General features: G+C 48.4%; 4 protein-coding genes across 4 annotated transcripts; 2 read left to right on the plus strand and 2 right to left on the minus strand.

The window, feature by feature from the left end:
* Positions 1–1048: 1048 nt before the first annotated feature.
* Positions 1049–3742, minus strand: F5B22DRAFT_20279 (uncharacterized protein). Its single transcript, XM_047969616.1, has 2 exons — positions 3674–3742; positions 1049–3624 (listed from the first exon to the last, which is right to left on the minus strand). The coding sequence occupies exon 2, from the start codon at positions 3206–3208 to the stop codon at positions 1148–1150; it is 2061 nt and encodes a 686-aa protein (XP_047836496.1). The 5' UTR covers positions 3209–3624; positions 3674–3742; the 3' UTR covers positions 1049–1147.
* F5B22DRAFT_583671 (ATP synthase delta chain) lies at positions 3490–4543 on the minus strand (the record flags this gene model as incomplete). Its single annotated transcript, XM_047973378.1, has 5 exons — positions 4267–4543; positions 4183–4212; positions 3908–4061; positions 3674–3852; positions 3490–3624 (listed from the first exon to the last, which is right to left on the minus strand). Coding segments are annotated over exons 1-5 (511 nt in total), but the record flags the coding sequence as incomplete, so codon positions are not given.
* A 5472-nt stretch (positions 4544–10015) lies between these two features.
* Positions 10016–12910, plus strand: F5B22DRAFT_20357 (uncharacterized protein). The gene has a single exon (XM_047969621.1). The coding sequence runs from the start codon at positions 10560–10562 to the stop codon at positions 12867–12869; it is 2310 nt and encodes a 769-aa protein (XP_047836498.1). The 5' UTR covers positions 10016–10559; the 3' UTR covers positions 12870–12910.
* Positions 12911–13791: 881 nt separating this feature from the next.
* On the plus strand, positions 13792–15701 carry F5B22DRAFT_583681 (GTP-binding protein-like protein). Its single transcript, XM_047973379.1, has 7 exons — positions 13792–13820; positions 13953–14142; positions 14213–14316; positions 14455–14494; positions 14572–14637; positions 14697–14996; positions 15063–15701. Exons 2-7 carry the CDS (start codon positions 14124–14126, stop codon positions 15101–15103), a joined length of 570 nt encoding a protein of 189 aa, XP_047836499.1. The 5' UTR covers positions 13792–13820; positions 13953–14123; the 3' UTR covers positions 15104–15701.
* Positions 15702–16087: the final 386 nt, after the last annotated feature.

Below are 16087 nucleotides of genomic sequence, written 5' to 3' on the forward strand. Positions count from 1 at the left end.
GCATTTATTCTATGCTTGATAACGAAACGTATTAACTACTCATTAATCTTTAATAGTTGATACTCACCAGTTCCATTTCAAACCTCAGTCAAAACCAGCGTCCTAGGACTATCTAAAGCCGCGATCTAACAGAACCCGTGTATTGCCTCACCCTGTAGCTAAAAAAAGCCATAAGAGGTTCTGGTCTTTAGGCCACCGCGTCCTTGGTAACATCAGTATTTATGACAATGTCATCTCTGTCCCTAAAGTGTAAAATAATAGTGACCTGGAGTAAATCGAGATCGTCTCCATAGTCTGGGCCAAGTATGCCGTTTACGCTTGCAAGTGAAGCGCGGGTCGATAGCTCGGCTTTAAGATGACGGATTTCGGCCGTCAGCTCGAGATATCGTTCTTTCTAGGAACATTCGTGATTGGGAGGCGCGATGGGGGTGGGCTTGGTAATTTCAAGCTGAGAGGATTTCGTGTCGCTGTGCTCGATGTCGCAGTCAGATCTGTGAGTTGTGGCAGTCACGATAGTAGATACATGGCCGGGTTGTTGTTGATGAGGGGAGTATACATGTAAGGATAAAGGGCTTGCGGTTTCTGTGCGACCAAGCTGCTGCGTATTCGAGCGCAGGTGCTTGTGTTCACTCTCCTATCGTTCTATAAGCGACTGCGACAGTCCACCCCGAGTTGTAGATGTTGCGCCTTGCTGCTGACCTTGCTCTGTGTGCGCCTGATGAATGGCGCCTTTGCCTTGTTTCAATGTGTTAGATGAGGCGGCTATGACCGAATGAGCTTGATGAGCACGCTCGAACATCTCACGGCGCTTCGACACAGAAACCGAGTTTGTCTTATGTTCGTGCCCGGGCGGGTCGACCCGTATCTCGGGCGTCATCTGGGGTGTCTCCGTTTCTTTAGTTATCAATGGCGTCGAAGTACGGCTTCTCGTGTCGCGTTCCCCATCTGACTTTGTTCCGGCATTGACTTGGTATCCTATACGATTCTCGTGACGAGAGCGAAGCTGGGTCTGCGCACTTTGATGGTGCTGTTTCTTCTCGATAGTGAACGGGGAAGAGGTGAGCAAGTGAGTCGACTCCTGGCTTGCGTCTTTTCGCATGTCGGTACTGTGAGCAGGGCTTATGGAACGATTGGTCGATTGGCCTCTTCAACCATTGACGGTAACGCTCGAAAGGTTCCCATGCTCGTGCTCATATGTTCTATGGCTTTTCGTATTGATATGATGAAGTGGAGCAGTAGCATCGGCTGGTACCTTGGTAGGGTTTCTGAGCCACGACGGCGTGCTGGCTAGCCGAACTCTCGGGTAGTCATGCCCACCCATGGATGCGTTCAAATCATTGTGAATATCCCTTTGTTCACCCCGAATAACAGACCCCTCAGAAATCACGTCTTTTGCCTCGCGCGTAGTTTTCCTGTCTGTTGGTCCGGATACCCACCGATCCGACACACTTGCTGTAACTTCTGTCGCCGTGGAAGGTTTACGCCTCCCGTTATTCAAGCCTCCGGGATGACCCCGGGGAATGGGGTCTGGTGTCCACTGAAATGAATCTATTTCTGTAACTGATTTGGCTGGCGTAAGCGGCTCAAGATACGAAATTGGTTTCATGTTTCTCTTTGGGGAGGATGGCGTTGACTGAATCTCTTTCGCACCACGCCCGTTGAGGAGATCATAGGCGCTATGGCCGACAGCAGATGAAAGATGTTCTACGATATGATTAGAACTGTGAAAATCAGCAGTGTGGTGGCGATGAGTCGTATGTGCCTGATCTGGTGGGAGGCTCGTATCAGAATCAATTGTCTTGAACACTTTAGCCACAGGTGGCCTATCTGGAAAACTATCAGGCTCTAACGCTGGGCTCCTCCGCTTACCCTGATGTTTAGGACAAGAAACACTGTGTCGAAAAGGATGATGTCCGGCATGGGTCGCTCTACACATTGGGTCGTCACAATCCACCTGGTTGGTGTCACATACAGAAACACCTTCCTCCATCTCGTGTCCTGGACCTTTTCTATCCCTGACCAAAAACGGATTCTCCCTAACGAGCTGTTTGGGTCGGCTTAGTGCCTGTTGAGAAGGCTCTTCATTCGTTCGCAAGTCGTGTCTTGCGGGTTGCGAAGATTTCTCTCGAAGCGTTGTTGTTTTGACTGCATGCGCCTGGTTTCTGTTTCGCCAACTAGAGTCATCTCGATAACTGGAAGATCGATGATGGTGTCGGTCTGGGTACTCATGATGTCGCCTGTTAGAAGTAGAAGAAGTTGTTTCGGCTTGATCCAAGTGCTGGTTTGGCTTGGAAGTAATGATATGATGCGAACCGTCTCTTATTATAGTAGGACTTGGATGGTGCGAGAAGCCGGGATGAGCCTGCGGAGTACCACTTGAGATCTCACAAACACACCTTTGACAAAGATGGTGCCCACAGGCGGAGCAGTGGGTGGGAGCCCAAGTAGGGGTTGAGCAGATGTGACAGTATCTGCAACATCTTCGGGGGCTGGCATTTCCATCCCCAGAGAGAGATAGGTCCTCCACGTCTGAAAGCCAGCCTGAGGGCATATTGATATCGTACTGCGCAAACATATCTCGAGCTGACCTCCACTTCTCCATTCTTGGCGTTCTATGTGAGTTGGGAGGAACAAATGGTATGTCCTGCGGCTCCTTGGTGGGAGCTAGGGGATTTACGAAGGGTGGTGCTTCATAGGTGGGAGCTGGCAAGGTAAGATTGATTGGTCTGAGGGTCGATCCCTTGTTAGCGTTAGAAGCATGCCGCCCATCAGATGAGTGAATCTCCGTGAGCCCAAATTTGTTGCATAAGTGACCCATAGAGAAACTCTTTCGACAAGATGGTTGCAAAAAGGGCTGTGTCCGAGCTCTAGATTCCCGACGCTGCTCGCCATATTCATGCCGACCACAGCTGTGAAACACAGATGACTGCGTAGCGGGGGGTGTGCGAAAATCAGGAATGTCGTCGAGGGATTGCGCTGAATATTTGGTGAGCTGGGAGTATGTCGGACGTTTCCAACCGACCGATGCCTGCACACCCTGACGTTCGCCAGAGGTGGCATATTCAGATGAATTGCCCGGGCTGGAAATTAGGTGAAAACGACGAGCCCTTGATTGTACGGTACCAAAGGGGAGTGGGACCTCTGAATTAGGAGATCCACTCTTGCTGGTCCGGTTCTTAGCCGCGTATCTTGATGGGCGTAAAGACATTGCGAAAATTATTTCGAGATGCTTAAAGCTGAATCAGAATAGCGCATCATTATCCGGCTAAGTATGTGGCGTTAGGGATATATCTACCGCATCAAGAGCCGAGAACGGCACTGTTGCGCTATTTGCTGGTATAATCAGAGATCGAAGAGTTGATAATTTAAGTGACTTCGTCGGAAGACCTGTTAGCACGGGTCAGTAGTGACTTTCGACAAACCTGGGTCGGTTAGTAGCGATGGGCATGGCAGGTAGGCGCATTCACGATGGATGGAAACCGCAAGCGTGTAGCACCCAGACACTCAAAACCTTGTTTATTCGCTCTCGAGAATTGTAGGGAATTATGCTGATGTACAGTGTTGTTGCGTGATAACTATGCTTTATACAGTCTATTTCAGAACATTTTGCAAGCTCTCCAGAACCTGATATCGTCAGTGAAATGGAACTCAACCAAAGAAGTATATGCATTACCTCCAATTCGATCTTAGCCTCCGCGATATCTTGCTCACTGCCACTGCCGTTGGCGACCTTCTGCGCCTCAGCAATTTGAGACCGGACAGCTTCGGCGCTGAAGTCTTCCAAGGGGTAACCCTCAACAGCGTTGATACTCAGTACGGAATTGGGCTGAACCGTCGCGAAACCACCAGAGACTGGCTCTCGAGTTAGTAAGCCGTGTATAATAACTTCTCTATTTCATCTACGCACGGAAAAATTGCTTGCTAGAGCCATTCTCCTCAACAACCTCGACAAGGCCGGGCTTCAGTTGCTCGATCGAAGGCACGTGGTTGGCAAGTACACCCATTTCTCCGGACTCGGCGGGAATGTTAACCTGGACAACATCCTGCGAACTGAAGATGGACTGGTGCGGGAATTAGCAACGGGTCGGCGGGTAACAACATTGTAGTTGTGATCGTAGATCCGAAAGTCGCAGCGTGTAGTGATACATGATGATTACGTTGTATATCTAGACCTTATCGTACCTGGTGAGGGAGGGACAAGCTTAGCTTGATCTATGTAATGTTAGTAGACCACCTTATTAGCCTGGGGAATTGAGGGATACAAGCCTTGTCGGGAGCAGCGTCAGCATAACCCCTTCGCTGCAGAGGCTGGATAGGGAGTCGCAAAGCAGCAGGGCGAGCTCGGAGAGCAGCGCCGGCGGCGCGAGCGACGCGAAAGGTGTTCATGGTGACAGGGGTGGTCAATTGAGGATATTCGTGACGAGCGAAGCTCACGATGGTCAATGGCAGCAAATTGGGATTCAATGCTTGGAGGGCGGACTATCGGAAGTTCTCGGCCTAGCCCGATGTGGTACAACATAGCCACGTGATTCTTCACGTGATATATTCATTTGCGATTGAACCAGGTCACGTGAAGAACGTAGCGTAGGTATCAGTAATGACGTAAAAGCTATTCTAGATATTGTATGTTGGGTGCGTAATTTGTCTCGTGAGTAATATCTTCGTTCCGCAGAAACGTATTTTTCTAACTAGAATATCTACGAAATTGTTTGCGGTGGCCCTTTAGGCTTCAGCTAATGGGGACATCTAAATCTATCAACGAAAAGCTGGATTGTATATAAGTAGGTATCTAGAGTAGGTAGTGACAACTGGATGGAATCCTTGAATAGCAAAAACAGAAAATAGGCTAAAATCGTACACTTAAGTGACTGAGGCTGTGAGTTGTTTATATTTAGCAGATTCGTAATGCTTACGACAACGTATAGACTTCCCAACCTGTCAAGATCGGCGACTGACCCTGAATGAGGCTGTCGTCATGCACATATCGCCTCGTCTACAGGGCTGACGATGTGCATATCACCTAGTCTTTAATCGGAATTCTGTCATGACCAAGTAAACCTATCTGCTGTAGATACTGTGCATGTACTTCAACCATACTAGTCAGAAGAATGCCAGACTTGCTCTGGAGTTGCTCTAGGTTTTCATATCCCGTGATTACGTCGTTGACAATGTATCCGCTGGAAAGTGATTGGAAGCATAACGCTAGAAGGAAACAAAAGGATGGAAGAGAAAAGTGTAAATGTCACTTGGCCTGTCAAACTTTTGGCTCATCTACTGCATTCTCGTATCCATGATCTTATCCTCCCCAAGTATAGTTTCCGAATTCCGGAGAGGTACATTCTGTCTGACTGCGAGTGCAACGGCGAGCTTGCCCGAGTACCGAAACAGAATTCTTGTTTGTTCATGGAGGGGCACCGCCTGTAGTGAGTTGTCAGGTAAACGTCACACTGGAGAGAGAGCCACCCGGCCTACTACGTGTAATGTAAATGCGCATAATGTCGACGCAAAACAAAAGCAAACAGGGAGCCTGTCATTGCTGGATAAAGATGCCGACCATATCTTGAAACGTTTGGGGCACCACAAACACCAAACCCTACATGAAGTATATCTAAGCAGAATGACGAATGCCGGGCATGAGCTAGGGATATGTACTCCCGGATTGATTGCATTGTAAGGGCTCGCTGTCGGAAACCCGGGAACACCATGGGAACAACACTTGTCTTCCGTCATTGTGGTCGGCGCTTTAACGGGACAATCAGCATAACTGATTGATCATGAAGCCGCTCTGCGAACCCCATGGTAGCTTGGCTAATCCATTGAGTATCCGCCATACTGGAAATTCGTACCGCGGTGCGCCGGCACGTAACCTTGTACGTTGCCACGACACAGCGCATCAATTATTAATGCCGAGGGGTAGTGGTGTAGGTATCAGGAATAATCAATACTGCAATGGGACAAACACAAATGAACATCACCTGTCCGGGCTTGTGCTTGTTAATCCAGTCGTTGTGTGTGCTACTATAGCTTCACTCTCACCAATACTGTTCTTACTGCTCCTAGCCTCTAAGCACCTAGATACTCGCCTGCCTACCTACCTATTGAAATATTAAGTATGACCCACAGCTGAGAAATAAGGGACTGAGCTCACGTACGTTAGAATGCGGGCAGGATGATGCGGGGTTGCTCTTTGATGGTGGTGTTATGGTGTTGTGCTGCAATAAGTATTCCCTAGGCCCGCAACCACTGGGCTTTCTCGAACCCGGTAATAAACTGGATATTGTGTGGAGTTGACGAGCTGAGTGCTTCAAGTTGGTAGACTAGAGACGTCACACGCATCCAAATCCATAGAGTGATAGATCATAAGCGGGGATGGCGAGGGATGGGCAGAGGATGGGGAACATTGCAATAAAGAACATGACTAGCACTAGTATACGCAGTAACACGAAACTGAAACTCGACATGTGGCAGTCCAGAAGTCGGGACTGACCTTTGCTGGAGGATCCAAAAATGGGCATGTGAATATACATCTGGAAGAGATCGACCTTTTCAGATGTAAAACAATGGCGGGAAGTGCTAGGGCAACTTACTTGGGAGAGGTTATGAGATTGCAGGCTCCAGACCAGTCCTTCCTGATATCATAAGACAGTAACTTTACTTTGAAATACAAGGAATGGTCTTGTCCGCTGGACCGAAGCTAAGGGCATTGCTGAGCCAACATACTTACATGGAGCTTAATTGTATTGCAAGGAAACCATATACCGAGTGATGACTTAATATGTTACATTGTAGTAGTCAAGACTAGCCATGTATTGTGCCGCTTATTGTGAGAATAGGTACCTACCTACTCTGACCTACAGTACCTAGTAGGGAGCTACTAGCATACACGTGTAGGCGTCTCGTCCGCGTGGGATACATCGCATGTTCCACAGAATCACAGACTCGGACTTGACTTGATTGGGCCTCGGCAGGGACTCGATTCGGATCATGATTTGCAGGGCCAACCTGATCCGTTGATGTCTTGTGCTCGCTGTACATCATTTTCGACGGTATCCCGACTTGGGCTAGCGAGACGTAAATATTTCTACAGAAATACAGTATGGAGCCGTGAAGTGGATTCAGACGCTCATGAGAGCTTGGTGGTGTACATTCTGCAAGTAAGAACTGGCCAAATTACGCTACGTTCCATAAGCACCTTGTACGCGATGTTTTAGGTAGGTACTCTGCACTAAATTGCCGTGTGTGAGAGTCATAATAGTACTGTAGATCTTCCATAAGAAATACACTAAGAATTATTAATAGGCATAAGTAGAGGTATGTACTAAGTAGTTCTGTATTTTACATGGGTCAAGTCGAGTGCGCTACATGCGCGCGTAGTGTAGTTTTGCTGCATTTTAATCGCGCATATTACCACGAGAGTTTAGACGAACCGTCTAGGTACATGCTCTTGGGGTTAGGGTAGATGTTGACTACACCGCAAATCCGGAAAGAAATCGGTGATGATCAGAGATCCATATTGCTCATTATTGTATAAGCACGAGTAATATCGTCTAGCATGGGATGAAGGGACTAGGCCACAAATTTTGACTTCTTGCGCACCGATATCGTCTACGACGCTGGAGAGCGGCGAGTAGACACTACCTACCCTACAGTACGTAGCCGAGAATTTCGCCCTCGCTAGAACCTGTGAAAAAAAGATAATCGGTTCCAGGTTCCAATTGTATGTTACGTTAAATATCCCGGCTTGGCCGATTTGCCCTGCTGACCAAAACTGCATGTGGGCATCTTAGAAGGAACCTGACTTGACCGCTCACCAAAAGCTACATCAAAGAATGGTAGGTCTATAACTGCTCGCTTAGCGGAGGGCTATTACAGATATATACAGTGCCTTATCGTGATGCGGCGATGATGGTCGAGGCCTCATCGTGATATGCAGCCATCAATTAATCAACAGAGAGCATCGGTAGAAACGCCTTGGTAATCTGAATCTGGCCTACAATCAATCTGCAGACCACACGTACTGTATACACAAAACTATCTAAGAGGTGGCTTCAAGTTTGACAGGGCTAAACTACCACACTACCTATATAAGTGCCCACCCATACATAAACCTAGACAGTATAGAGGAGGTACGCTCACTGTATTAGTACTACGTATCCTGGCCATAAGTAGGAACTCGAAGTACATGTGCGTGTCACAAACGCGGCTACTGTAATGGATGAGCTGCATCGGAGGTCGCATGCAAATCTCGAGTTCCCACCAATGGTTTATGGTTGGATGTCATGGTGGGAAGAGTAGGCAGAGTAGGGAAGTGTGCAGAGGATCTTTGGACCCTTGGTTCGGCCCTTGGTTAACCGGCTAGGCAGCTCGCGGCAACTCTCTGGCCAAGAAGTTCCAAGAACTACCAAGCCCTGATTAGCCGCTCTTGGGCAATTTTTTCGATATTAAGAAAGGCCTTAGTGGAAGCTTGTGTGTAACGGGAATCGCGAATTGTTGGGAGGAGGCGCGTTGGCACTTGGGACACTTTCGTTTACCTCTTTTTTTTTTTTTGTATCTACATTACTTCCAGCTAGCAAGCAGAGCAGAAAGCAGAGCTATGCTGGAAGAGGCCAGAGCCGTTTTAGATTCTGCAGTAGACACAAGGCATGTGCAAGAATTACCCTAGCATTACTCGATACGCGACAGGGGGCCCTTGATGAAGAGGGGTCACTTCGAGCACCTCAACTTGTGCCGTGCAACCCATGGTCCCGGTGCCAGCCCTGTAAACGTACACTAATGCTGCTGCTGGATGCTGTGCAAGTAGGTACCTATGTAAAGTGACGGTATTTTTGGTGGTGCAGGACGCAGCAAGGAGTGAGGAACTGTCCCGTTTAGGTATGTCGATGCTTTTGCAACGTTCGATTGTGATGCGTGCGCCTCTAGCTCTACTTACCTCCTACCTACTACTACTGTACACTGATCCCTATGACGCCAATACCTGCCGCAGTAAGCGCAATATCTGAGTCTGATCTGAGCAACAGGATCACCGAAAACCAACCTCTGAATGTAAGTACTATCTATGTATTGTGCCAGGTTGTAGCTACTGTAACCGATCGGTAGGTCGAAAGGCACTGACTACTAGGTATCCATGTCATAAGGTACTATATACCTATATCAGAAATCAATCAAGTACATGTGTGTTGGTTGTGCGCTGCCCCTCACAGTCTCGACAGTCTTCAAGTTGCTTCGTCGATTGCCCTTCGAGCGGTGCGCATACAGTGCACGTACACAGTCGATTCAGAGCGGAGGCACAGTGGGGCGCTACCTATTTGCGCACAGCGAATCGAGTGGGAGCAGGTGGGAGCATGTTTGCGATTCGATGTTTCCAATACTGTATAATCCATTTTCAAGGCCGCGCCCTGAAGTGCGCTACACTGCAGTAGTCGGTACAATCTTCTCGAAGAATTGGAAACTAATAAGCTGACCGCTGAAAGGGAGGGAGTAAGACAAAAAAAAAAAATTAAGTACAAAAAATCCAGAAAATAAGGGACAACCCACCTGACCTGTACACCGTGACCACGTCTCTCGCAGCATCAATTACATGCGCATGTACATCCACCAGAAGTACATAGGTGGTGCCTACATGTATTCAATAACATTTCCTTCATACCTACATAGTACGGATCTCAGGTTTTCTGCCCTGGTCTATTGTCCGTCTTCCCACCAAACATTCAAGCCTGTCCGCCACCGCCGTCCATCTCTCTGTCGCTCATCTCCCCAGTGGGATTTCCGCTTTCCTCAATACTAAAGGCAACCTCCTCTTCCCTCCGCTTCCTTCGTCCGTTCACTTCAGCAACAACTTGTCTTCTCAGCTTAGTATTGTCGGCGTTTTATGCAATTTCTTAGTACAACGTCGCATGCGCCTTTGCCCTTTGCAGCCAGCAGCACGCATATCCGTCCTCTTCGGGATTGTTTGCAGATCCCTCTGCGCCACTTGATTCGACGTCAGAATTAGTGACGGCCAGCGACAGCCAAGCCTGTCCAAGACCCAAGACCCCCTTGCGCCTCTCGCATCCTGCTCAATCGGCCAAGTGCCGTCCGTACAGCCATCTATCTATACGCAGCTTCCGGCTTTGACTCAAACTGTCAGCCTGTTGCTTGCTTGGCCATCCTCTGACCAGCTACCGTACCATTCACTCCCCTTTGACTGGATCGACGACCTGCTTGTCATCCGCGTCTTTTAATCTATACTGCTGCGGCATTCCGCAGCCCGTGCTCATTTATACATTTCTTCCTAACAGCACAACTGCAAGGAAATCATCATGGTTCTTCTGTTATAGCAAGACGGTCCCTAGGGACACCATACTGCGCTCTTTCTGGCCAAGAACCGGAGCCTACATTCTGCGCATCGGCATTTCAACCTCTTTACATTATCTTACAATTATCTCAGCCTCTCCTAGGCTCTTATCATATTCTAGTTCTTTAAAGGAGTTAATATTGAGGTTAATATCTGGCCGAGAAAGTTGGCCGTCTCAACTTCTATATTCTCTGAAACTATCTTGTATTTCGACGACTGCTATAACATGGCGAACGGTCGGGCCAATAACCTGGGCACGTCGAGTATACTCGCTTGGTCTTCCCAAGCAGCTCATTTGCAACATGGCCCAGACGACGAGGTGGCTGCCGAAGTAGATGAACCCCCGGATTCAGGATCTGACCCGAATTCCCCTCGAAATCAATTCAAGAGAACTGTAGTTCCACGAATCGCGGACCACTCCGAATCCCTCCTGACGAAAGCACTTCATCAGCCCAGCGAAGACAATATCAAAAGCTATCACCCTGTCGCCCCTGTAAGACGGCGTTCTCTGAATAGTAATATCAGCTTGGCTTCTACCGCCGACCTTACAAGCGACACTGGATTTACAAGCCCTACTCGCACGACTACTCCCAGCCCCCCACCGCCAGTGATTTCTTTGGCTGGACTTGAGAGAGACTTGTTGAATGGAAAGCAAGGGGCTATTCGCCCTGGTAATTTCAGAAGACAAGCTGCACCTGAATCGCGTCCGACTGCGACGCAATCTCGCGGGGAAATTAAAGACACTCCTATAGACGCTCTTCAGAAGAAGCGATGCATTTCTTTTGCTTGCGGCCCTAAGCCTGAAGCAAAGCAAGCTCCAAGTCAACCCCAAGCTGTGAAAACGTCCACGACCGAAGAGAAAGCGCCGAGGAAAACTTGTATTAAGTTTGCTTGCCCCGCACAACCCGCTACTGGGACCGAAACTTCCAAGCGTGAACAGCAAAACACCGAGCCGTTATCCGTTGTGACTTCGGCAAAGAATAGCAGTGGCTCTTCCTCATCAATCCGTAAATATCGATCTCCGTCAGCCACCCGTGGCCGACATCAGCGGTCTCTAACGCCACAAGCCATCGGCAAAAGTTTAGCGACAAATCGGTCCTCAAAATATCTGACTGCGAACGCCAATGATCTGAATACGGAGTCATCCCGATTTCACGAGTTCGCAAGTGATGAACCTCTGCAAGAGGATTGGCTCCTACAGAATCTTCCGTCTACCTGTGCTCGCTTAACCATCGATGACACGCTACGGAAAGAGAACGAAATTCGACGGTTAGGGAAGGAGGCTGAAGAGGAGGCTCTTGAAGAGGAAGAAGAGGAAGAGAATGAAGATGGAGAAGGGGAAGACGATGAAGTGGAAGAGGAAGCGGATCTGGAAAACGAAGAGGACATTGATATGGACGACTTAGATGAGGATGAAGAAGCTGGCGAAGATGAAGACGAAGGCTTTGACTCACAATCAGAATATGGCTCTGACGATATCGCTTCTGATGGGTACAATACCGACAACGAGGTTGGGTTTGCGGAGTCTGAGGATGAGGACGATGGTGAACTGCAACTCTGGACACCAAGTACTGGCCTAGCCGTCCGACTGTCGAATGACTCGCTCATTTGTCGTCGTCCCTCTTTGGCTGGCGAGAAATCCGATTCTTCCTCTTCGGAAGGGGCCAATATTGCTAAGCGGATTCGAGAAAGAGGTCGTCGGATCAAGTTTCGACCTGGTACTCCAGAGCTACCCGATAGCACCGACTTCGTATGTGGTACTCTCGATGAAGACCGTGTCCTGGAGAATGCCTATATCTCTTGTTTGGCTGTAAAACGTCGAGAAAAGCTCCACCCAATTCCACAGGATATTGACCCCAGTTTTCCCACGTCAGAACCTGAAGATGAAGACATCAAATCTCATAGGCGTGGTCACGACAGCGACGAACAGCTCTGGATTCATGGAGAATTGGAAGACATCCATCACACACGAGACCAAGATGGTGAGCGTCGCAAGAAAAAGCCAGGGCATGTATCCCCCAAACGGTATCGTTCACCACCGCCTAAAGCTCGAGGTCGTTCTCCACGACGGCTCTTTGACAGACACTCTCCCCGTAGACTCGTGTCGCCGCCCCCGCCTGGTCGCGTCAATATGATGCGGTCCCCTCCAGCGTCCTTGGTTCACGGTGGGCAGTGCAATAACGCACAATTTAAGACGCTAGCATTCCGGCCTGGGTTGACTCATACTAAGTCTCTACCCAGAGCTCCGGCTCTCTTCCCGCCTCATATTAAGAATCAACGCCGGATGAGCAAGGCGTTAGAATCCGGTGTCCATGTTCGGGGTGCTATTGATATCGTGAAAGGTTTGGAGCAGAAACGGCAACGCCGGAAAGAGAAGTTCAAGGAGAAGTATCTTCAGAAGCACACCAACAAGGCGCGAAAAGGCCAACTACCTCAGCAACGGCCCCAACCAGGCAAAGGCGCTGAGCGGATGAGAGAAATCGGCCTTCTTTCAGCCGGAAAACTGGACCCGGACCAATATGTGTTGTCTATCTGAAGGGTCGGTTGGTTTAGTGACACATCGTTCTTTCGTATATTTATTGCAAAGCAGCATCAAGTTCTCGGTTCTGCTTTATAGCTAGCCTAGCTGTACATAACATCCTTCTTTTTTCTTTTGAAATTGGCGAATTTTTCTTTGTCTTGGGCTGGTTTTTCTTACGAGGAGCGGGCTTGGTTGGTCATCGGATACCAAATGGTAAAGGCATATCAGCATATGGGATGGCGTATGGTAACAGATACCAATTACTTGAATGCATATGAGAATTACTTGCGCAAAGGTCATCTCCTGACACTTCTGGTGAACCAACTGTCTCTAATCAGACGACTATTAAGTCTATGTTAAGTTTGAGTAGTGAGCAGTGAGTATATATAGACGAACAGGACAGTTTGCATTTAGGCAATGGACTTCTACCCAACCCAACCTAACGTAACATAACCTATAGTATAGCCATGCCATTGAGTGCCTAAGTATGTAATCAGTATATTGTAGCGAATAGGCAGGGGGTTTATGAGGTGGTCTAAAAGCCTAGGTATTCGTTGCTTTTTAGAATTGCTATCCAATCTAACACTAGGTAGAATTGCCGAGGTGGCGACTCAATAGATACATAGGTAGCCCTAGGAAAATATCATGCAACAACCAGTACCCGGGGCAGCTGGTGGGGCCGAGTGACCAGGTGGCCACAAGTGTTCTCTCATGGAGCGAGCACTGCCAAATTGGTCTCTCCGAGCCTCCCAGCTCGTTTTTCGTAGCCAGGCCTACAACGGCCACGATAGCCCGCTATAAAGAAAGTTATAGTACAGGTAGAGGTAGGCAAGGACAATTTGCGCCGAAGTAGCGCAAGGTGTCATTGAATTAGACAATCTTTCTCTCCACGGCAAGCTATCTTGAAGATATCCAAAACTAAAATCCTTGAGTGGTGCTATACTTATTGCTTCATCTGTTAAATAGGTACGTAGGTACGTAGGTACGCACACTGTGGGTGGACACCTGGCCTTCTAGTGAACCTTTGTGGCCGCTGCAGGTGGCATGGACACAACTGACCTGTCTCGCCTTACCCAGCCTGTAGACTAATCTACCTAGGTAGGCACGTCTGATATCAGATATTGCTATATCCGACCCGCCATACATGTCCTCCATCATCCATCACGCCAACATCAAAACTGTCAGCTTCCTCTAGACAACACAGCCAGCTAAGATCCCCGACGACTTGCCTGCACCGAGATCTTCCCAACACACCCCTCTATCGCCAAGATGTGGATTGTTCAGTGGTGTTTGTGCTCCCGCTCTCCCACTGTTCCTGCTTGCACGAGATTGACTGACACTCACCCATCACCCGCTAGTCTACGATGTCCTCTCCTCTCTTGGCTTGATGAACAAGCACGCCAAGCTGCTCTTCCTGGGTCTGGATAATGCCGGAAAGACGACTTTGCTACACATGCTGAAGGTTCGATCCCGCCACACAACAGTTATCATTGCGCTGAAATCAGCCGTCCCCTCGTCGCTCGGCCGATTACGTCGCTTGGCCTCGTATACATACACGCTACACCCTTGAGAACAGAGAGCTGAGATATCTATTGTATAGAACGATCGTGTCGCAATTCTTCAGCCTACTCTCCACCCCAGTACGTTATCGACATCGAACTCTTTGTTCCAGACCCCTACTTTACCGAGCTATAGGTTGCTGACAAGCATCTGGCAGCATCCGAGGAGCTTGCCATTGGCAACGTCCGATTCACGACTTTTGACCTAGGTGGCCATCAACAAGGTACGCTGCGATATTTGACCTATCGGTCCTGCTTGCCGCTAACAGTTTGCGTGGTGCAGCCCGTCGGCTCTGGAAAGACTACTTCCCCGAAGTCAATGGCATAGTTTTCCTCGTCGATGCCAAGGATCACGAACGTCTCTCCGAGTCTAAAGCCGAGCTTGACGCTCTGTTGTCCATGGAGGAACTCGCTAAAGTCCCATTTGTTATCTTGGGTAACAAGATTGACCATCCAGATGCCGTGTCTGAAGACCAACTTCGTCATGAGCTGGGTCTGTACCAGACCACCGGCAAGGGCAAAGTTCCATTGGATGGAATTCGACCCGTTGAAGTTTTCATGTGTTCTGTGGTCATGAGACAAGGTCTGTTAACCCGCCTCTATTATCCTCGTGCGGGCATCTTTTCAATAATGCTAATCCGTGTTATAGGTTACGGTGATGGCATCAGATGGCTCTCACAATATGTCTGAGTTCTAAACGACCATGTTAACATATGCTATCGTATCTGCTGATGGCAACTGCGTGACCATTCTGCAGATGTCTTATGCAATCCTGGAGTTCTTTCATTTTCATTTTCATTTTCATTTACTGCTTGCTTCTTTCTCAGCTCTGTTCAGGCTTACGGGGGATGTTTTAATGGAGTCTATGATTAGAGGCAATGGCATTAAATACCAGCATCTTCAAAATGCATCGGTTCAGAGATGATTCACTTGCACGAGAAACAAGGTTCCGTAATGCTTATACCTATGACAGTTGGATTTGTTGTACATTCCTCTGGCCAGTCACTGTTCTGACTGGTAAATCCAAGAAAATTAATCAGGTGAGAAGACGTAAGCTTCTGGGGGTTTACTCTATACTTGATAGCTACCGTCCTCTTTCAGTCTGCAACATTCTCCTTCCATTGGCATGGTATATACCGACGTGAGTAGCTTCAGGGCGCTTAGGGGCTGCAATATGCCTTCTAAGCGTTGCGCATATTTGTTTCACCTATTCTATATGTAAGTCGGAAGAATAAAAATAGATGTAGCTGTTTCAAGTAACTTATCAATCGGCGAGGACCGATTGACTACGACGCATTTGCATATGTCGAGTATTCATTAGGCACTTGGTTGCTAGCTAAGGTTAGACTGTTACCTGGAAGTACTTATCTAACCTAGGTAACTCCTAGGTAACTACTCGGTAACTACTTAGGAAACGAAGATGACGTCGCACACAAAGCAACCCCCCGACATCCCTGCAAGTCAACAACTGAACCTCGCTCTTTCACTCACTCACACATCACCAGACACTCAGGCCGGCACTATCAGACCACCACGATCCGCGTGCTCGCTACCTCGCCTCTATGGTTCTTTCGTGGCGATGATGGCCTCTCTCTTTGTTGATTGCTAGCCACTCACAGTAATTGTATTCCCAGTTCCCACCATACATAAAACATCATGATACCTTTCCCCATT

The sequence above is a fragment of the Xylaria bambusicola genome (genome assembly GCF_022495145.1).
Source record: "Xylaria bambusicola strain CBS 139988 unplaced genomic scaffold F5B22scaffold_1, whole genome shotgun sequence".
NCBI lineage: Eukaryota > Fungi > Ascomycota > Sordariomycetes > Xylariales > Xylariaceae > Xylaria > Xylaria bambusicola.

Bases quoted from the DNA above. Each gene is read 5' to 3' on its own strand.
- F5B22DRAFT_20279 (XM_047969616.1), bottom strand. From the start codon at position 3,208: ATGTCTTTACGCCCATCAAGATACGCGGCTAAGAACCGGACCAGCAAG.
- F5B22DRAFT_20357 (XM_047969621.1), top strand. From the start codon at position 10,560: ATGGCGAACGGTCGGGCCAATAACCTGGGCACGTCGAGTATACTCGCT.
- F5B22DRAFT_583681 (XM_047973379.1), top strand. The intron at 14,317-14,454 runs GTTCGATCCCGC...TCTATTGTATAG, and splicing joins CTTTGCTACACATGCTGAAG to AACGATCGTGTCGCAATTCT. The intron at 14,495-14,571 runs GTACGTTATCGA...AGCATCTGGCAG, and splicing joins TCAGCCTACTCTCCACCCCA to CATCCGAGGAGCTTGCCATT.